Below are 5,998 nucleotides of genomic sequence, written 5' to 3'. Positions count from 1 at the left end.
ATTAATTTAAATAGGATCTCAACTGTTTAAACTAAAAATATTATATAAAAATATAATATATGAATAATTCATATATCTATACTATATTAAAAGTCTTAGCGAAATATCATTCATCTTTTTTATCCTTTAAAAATAAATTTTACAATAAATAAAATAATAATTTAAATTATTTTTCTATTATTTAGAACTTAAAAATTAACTAAATTTTAGTTATTAAATCTTTCCTTATTGAATTAGGTCTAATTCAATTGATATTTTACCTCAAATAAGGAAAGGATACCCTTTATTTTAAAAGAGTACTATTTCATATTATTCTATGAACTCTAAAAGATCTATTCCCGAGGCTCCTTTACAATAAAATAACTTTTTTTTTCTTTTAGGCAATAGTATAGTCGTAATCATGATTTTATCATCAAGTAACTAGTATTTCAATGAATATATAATTTTAAAAAATAATGTGACTATTATTAAATAAAATATTTGAGTTATTGAACAAAAATTAAAAAATGTTAGCTCTTAATAATGAATGTTGATTCAATTTAGCTAGTTCAATAAAGAAATCTTATCCAATAAAAGTCTATTATGCCATATTCTGATTTATGAGAACTTTGGGAATATATTATGAAAATTATTATTATTTTGTTACCTAATACTGAAAATAAGTAATAAATTAATACTATAATATAACTAATTTTGCTCAACTTTTTAATTTCTACCACCGCTGGTGCCCTTCTTATGGAAACAAATTTGTGTAACTTAAGAGTTTGATCAACTTGAAAAATAACTTTACTAACATGAGATTTTGAAAAAGAATTAAATTGGATTCTTTTGCTAATTAATTAATTCAAAGAGTTGATTATTTATTCTTAACATTAAAAGAATAATTCTTTTATTTTTGCATTGGGAATTTTTAATTTTATAATAATAGAAAAAATATAGATAGTTTTTTATCTTCTTATGTAATATTTAAAAAAATACATTTAATAATTAAAATATTTCTTAAGTATAAACATCTCACTATCCCTTAAAATTCTAAGTTATTACCTATAAAAATAATGAATGCCTAAACATATTTCGAAGGGAATTGCCGTAAGAAAATAGAAGGAAAAGAAAACATATTCCTAGTTCTCCCAGACTATATTTATTTTGAAATTCTAAATATTAAACTTTCTACTAATTTTAAAAGGAAAGATTTTATAACCAAAATTTTAGTTATGAGTCTTATATTTCAAATAAGGAAAAATTTAATAAATAATATTTTACTTTATTTGAAAGTTCTACATATTAGGAAAATATTTAAATTACTATTTGTCCGGCGTGAACTCCATTTTAAAAGGGTAAAAAAGGCGAACGATATTTCGCTAAGGGTATTCGTACTTTTAATATAATAATATAGATAGATAGATAAATAGATATAGATATAACTAAATCATCCTCGGCACAAGACAAATAACTCTATGTAATACAAATAAAATATATAACATAAATATAATAGGCAACCAGTTTCGTGTATGTACACAAGAACTTCATATTTTTAGCTATCTATATACATTTGGTAATAAACATAAAAATAATGTGATTTGTAATATTACGGCACATTATATTTATGACACATGTCTTTATATTTAATATTATTATTAAATCATAACTAATCAATACATATTCTCACTTTAATTTATCCTTTAACCGTGGTAAATTAATATAGTTTAGTTATTATATATTTACTGATGATTCTTTACTTTTTAATATATTAATCATGATTGAGGACTTCTATGTGGCAGCTTTTTTAGCTATATAGAATTAATATTCTTCATTTTCAGGACTCACGTATTTATTTTATAACTCAAACATAATTTTAAATAAAATATTTATATAATCTTTTTTACTAATTTGGTTAATAGTACACGCGCAACGCGCGTAAGATATCAATTACTATATCTATATACTCTATTAAAAGTATGAAGACCCTAAACGAAATGTCGTTTGTATTTTTTTTTCCCTTTAAAAACTAATTTAACACTAGACAAAGTGTCATTTAATAATTTTGTTAATACGTAGGACTTTCAAAGTTAAGTACTAAAATTTTGAGTATTAAATAATTTCTTGTTTGAACTAGGTAAAAACCTCTAATATTTAGGAATTTAATATTTACTTATATAAATACAATTTCGTTCCTTATTTGAATAGTTCTCTTTTACAAAGTCCTAAAGTATAAGTCCATCCATTCTCTTTTCACAAAAATAACCATCATTGTTAATTTATAAAAGAAAATCTCTTCAAGACGCATACAACAAGGACTCATCGAGGTATGCTTCTCAACTTTTTTGTGATTTATAAAAAGTTTAACCTACGATATATATTGCTTTAGTCTGGATCATGTGCCTAAACGCACGGAAAAAATCCCATATAGATACATTTTTTTCTGTTTATTCTTTTGTTTGATTTTTATCTTTCTGAAAAGTTCAAGTTTTAGTGTTGTGCTTTATGTAGTCTCACTGTGGTGCACTGCAGATATATCCTGTATCAATTATTGTAAATATTTGTACAATATTTTTGCAACAAAAAAAAAAGTAAACTATAACGTTATTCGATAGAATCTCGCCATTCTTAATAGTTCTTTTCTATTAACAGATCGATAGATAGTATTTATAATTTCATGAATATTCTTAACACATTATTAGTAGACGCAAAATTACACGCGCAAAGCACGTATACTAAGACTAGTATTGTAAATAGTATGTGGGTGAATGTCCATGTGTGAATAGTTTGTGGATGGATTTTCACACTTTATGTCCATCCCTTGCACTATTTTACTATAGTGTTCTTGACCTTTCTATGCCTATAAATTGGCATGTAACCATATTGTGAAGGACACACCAAAAGGAAGTGAAGTACTCCTTTTTATCTTTGTTTCTTACACGAAGATGGAACAAATTACTACACACACACACACACACACACACACACACACACACACATATATATATATATATATATATATATATATATATATATATATATATATATATATATATATAGAAAATATTTTGAAAATACTTGTTCCTTTTAAGGCAAATGTCGTCATTCCGGATTATGACATGTTACGAAAGGTTCTCCACACGCGAACGTATTCCTTTGAGAACTTTGTCCTGTTGATGTCGATCTTCTATGATGCCTATGATAACGTGGCCACTTGCTGTTACGACTGCGTCCTAATTAGAACTAATATTTTTCAAAGGTTTTCCTAAGGTTATGACTGAACCCTTTCAGGTTGCCTACGTATCCAAAAATGGAATCAAGTCGAAGAGTAGTTCGTGGGGTGATGATAAAATATGATGAAAATGACCGAGCTTGACTCAGGCAGCCTACGTATCAAAAACAGAATTAGGTCGAAGCGTAATTCGGTTACAACAGATGCAAAATGATGAGACGAAGAATGAAAATGGCCGAGTCTGACTCAGACAGCCTACGTATCCAAGTGGAATCAGGCCAGAACGTAATTCAATTACAAAAGATGACTAAATCCGATGAGGATTGCCTACGTATTCCTTTCTGAGGAAATCAAGTCGGCGTAGTTCCTGAGCAATATACAAAAGTGATATTTGATTTTTCTATTACAAGAGAATGGGGGAGAGAAACCAAACCTTGCGTGGGTTGCCTACATATCCCTCAGTGGGAAGTCAGGTTGAACGTGGTTCTGTTAAATCAAAAACCCTAACTCTATTTGTCTTCAGGCATAATATCTCTTGATTGTGTCTTAGTTGATAGGCTTCATGCTGACTCTTCCATCCATTTATGTTGAGATTAGAGCTCCATCAGGCAGTTCTCGGTGAACCGCGTAAGGACCTTACCAGTTTGATGCAAACTTCCCTTTGGCTTCTTCTTGATGGGGAAAGATTTTCTTCAGAACCAACTGTCCCGGTATAAATTGGCGAGGCTTCACCCTTTTGTAAAATGCACTGGCCATCCTGTTCTGATATAGATGTCCACGGCACACTGCATCCATTATTTTCTCGTCAATGAGCATAAGTTGTTCTTGCCTGACCCATATCCACTGTGCATCGTCCAATTTTGCTTCTTGAATGACTCTTAAGGACGGTATCTCGACTTTTGTGGGTATCATCGCTTCAGTGTCGTATACCAACATGTACGGAGTTGACCCAATTGATGTTCTCATGGTGGTCCGATAACCTAATAAACCGAAGGGTATCTTCTCGTGCCATTGTCTGTGATTGTCCACTATCTTTCGCAGAATCTTCTTGATATTCTTGTTGGCTGTCTCGACTGCCCCATTCATTTGCGGTCTGTAGGCTGTAGAATTGTGGTGGACAATTCTGAACTTCTCGCAGATTTCTCTCATGAGGTTGCTATTGAGGTTAATACAGACCCGGTATCAACAAAGTCAAACACTGGTCAATTCTTTAAAGTCATTAAGCCTTTAAACTTCAAAATCTCGACAAAAAGTGATAACTCGAACTAGGGACCTCCGAATTTGATTCTGGGTATACGCCCAAGTTCCAAATCATGATATGGACCCACCGGGAATGTCAAAATACGGATCTGTATCCTTTTGTTCAAAATGTTGACCGGAGTCAGCTCAAATAGATTTTTAAGGCAAAATTTCATTTTTTTTTTCAATTTTTAACATGAAAGCCTTCCGAAAAAATACCTGGACTACGCACGCAAAGTTCTCTATTAAAATTATGTGAAGACACTATCACAGATGAGGACTTATTGAAAAAAACATTTTCTACTTTTCACGCTTCAAATGTAGTGCTACAACATCAATACCGTGAAAAAGGTTTTAAGAAATATTTTGAGTTAATCACATGCCTACTTATGGCAGAGCAGAATAATACTCTATTAATGAAAAATCATGAAGCCCGTCCCACCGGGTTAGCTCCATTCCCTGAAGTGAATGTTGTAGCAGTATATGATAAGTCTGAAAGAAAGCAAAATAATTACCGTGGTTGTGGACATGGCCATAGACGTGGACTTAGTAGGGGACGAAACAATTATCGTCATTATGGTAGAAATAAACAAGAAACAATAACGGTTCTCAAATTAATCCTTCAAAAGGTGAAATTAATATGTGCCACTGATGTGGTATGAAAGGTCATTGGGCACGCATTTGTCGTACGCAGATCATTTTGTCAAATTTTATCAGCCTCCCTCAGAAAGAAAGAAAATAACGTGGAGGCACACTTGACCTTTCAAAATAATGATGATGAAGCAGGTACCTCAAACAAATATGATTCTAAGGTACATCTTGCATATAAAGATGATGATTTTGGAGGTCTTGCAAATATTACTCATTTAGAAGCTGGAGACTTCTTTGAGGATATTGACTGAAGAACTAATCATCTTACCGGGGAATGAAGCTATAATAAAAGTTGTTATTTTTCATTTATGTTTGCAACTAGTTTATTTTCTTGAGTGTATTTTCCTAATGTATCATGTATTGCTAGTTTCTACATTCCTAATGTATTTCTTAAATGTTTTTTTTTTCTGTTAGTCCTTCTTATTTCTTATGATGTACTTTTTGATTTTTTATGAAGAATATGAAAATTTTCCAGTCTTCAGTTGGACTCAAGATTAATAAAGATGATATATGTCTTTTGGATAGTGCTGCAACACACACTATTTTAAGAGATAAGATATATTTCTCTTATTTGATAATGAAAGAAGCCAATGTTAATACAATATCTGGTAGTACAAAGATATTCGCTAAAATAGCTACCATATTGAGATTACAAATCATGAAAAGATTGAATATCTTTATATTACTATAATAATATATGGTAAGAAATATGTACTTAAAATGTTACCTGCTCTTTCCTCTGGCTTATACTACACACGTATTAGCAGAATTGAAACACATGCCGCAGTAAACGAGAAGTTTACTAATCAAGATAATTTACTAATCAAGAATTGAAACACATGCCGTAGTAAACGAGAAGTTTACTAATCAAGAATTGAAACACATGCCTACTAAGTG

At 30.4% G+C, this 5,998-nt stretch overlaps 1 protein-coding gene across 1 annotated transcript; it reads right to left on the bottom strand.

The window, feature by feature from the left end:
• Positions 1-3,847: 3,847 nt before the first annotated feature.
• Positions 3,848-4,297, bottom strand: LOC138909896 (uncharacterized). Its single transcript, XM_070201113.1, has one exon. It carries the CDS (start codon positions 4,295-4,297, stop codon positions 3,848-3,850), a length of 450 nt encoding a protein of 149 aa, XP_070057214.1.
• Positions 4,298-5,998: the final 1,701 nt, after the last annotated feature.

The sequence above is a fragment of the Nicotiana tomentosiformis genome, chromosome 4 (genome assembly GCF_000390325.3).
Source record: "Nicotiana tomentosiformis chromosome 4, ASM39032v3, whole genome shotgun sequence".
Taxonomy (NCBI): Eukaryota; Viridiplantae; Streptophyta; class Magnoliopsida; order Solanales; family Solanaceae; genus Nicotiana; species Nicotiana tomentosiformis.
This window is presented reverse-complemented; position numbering and strand designations above follow the sequence as displayed.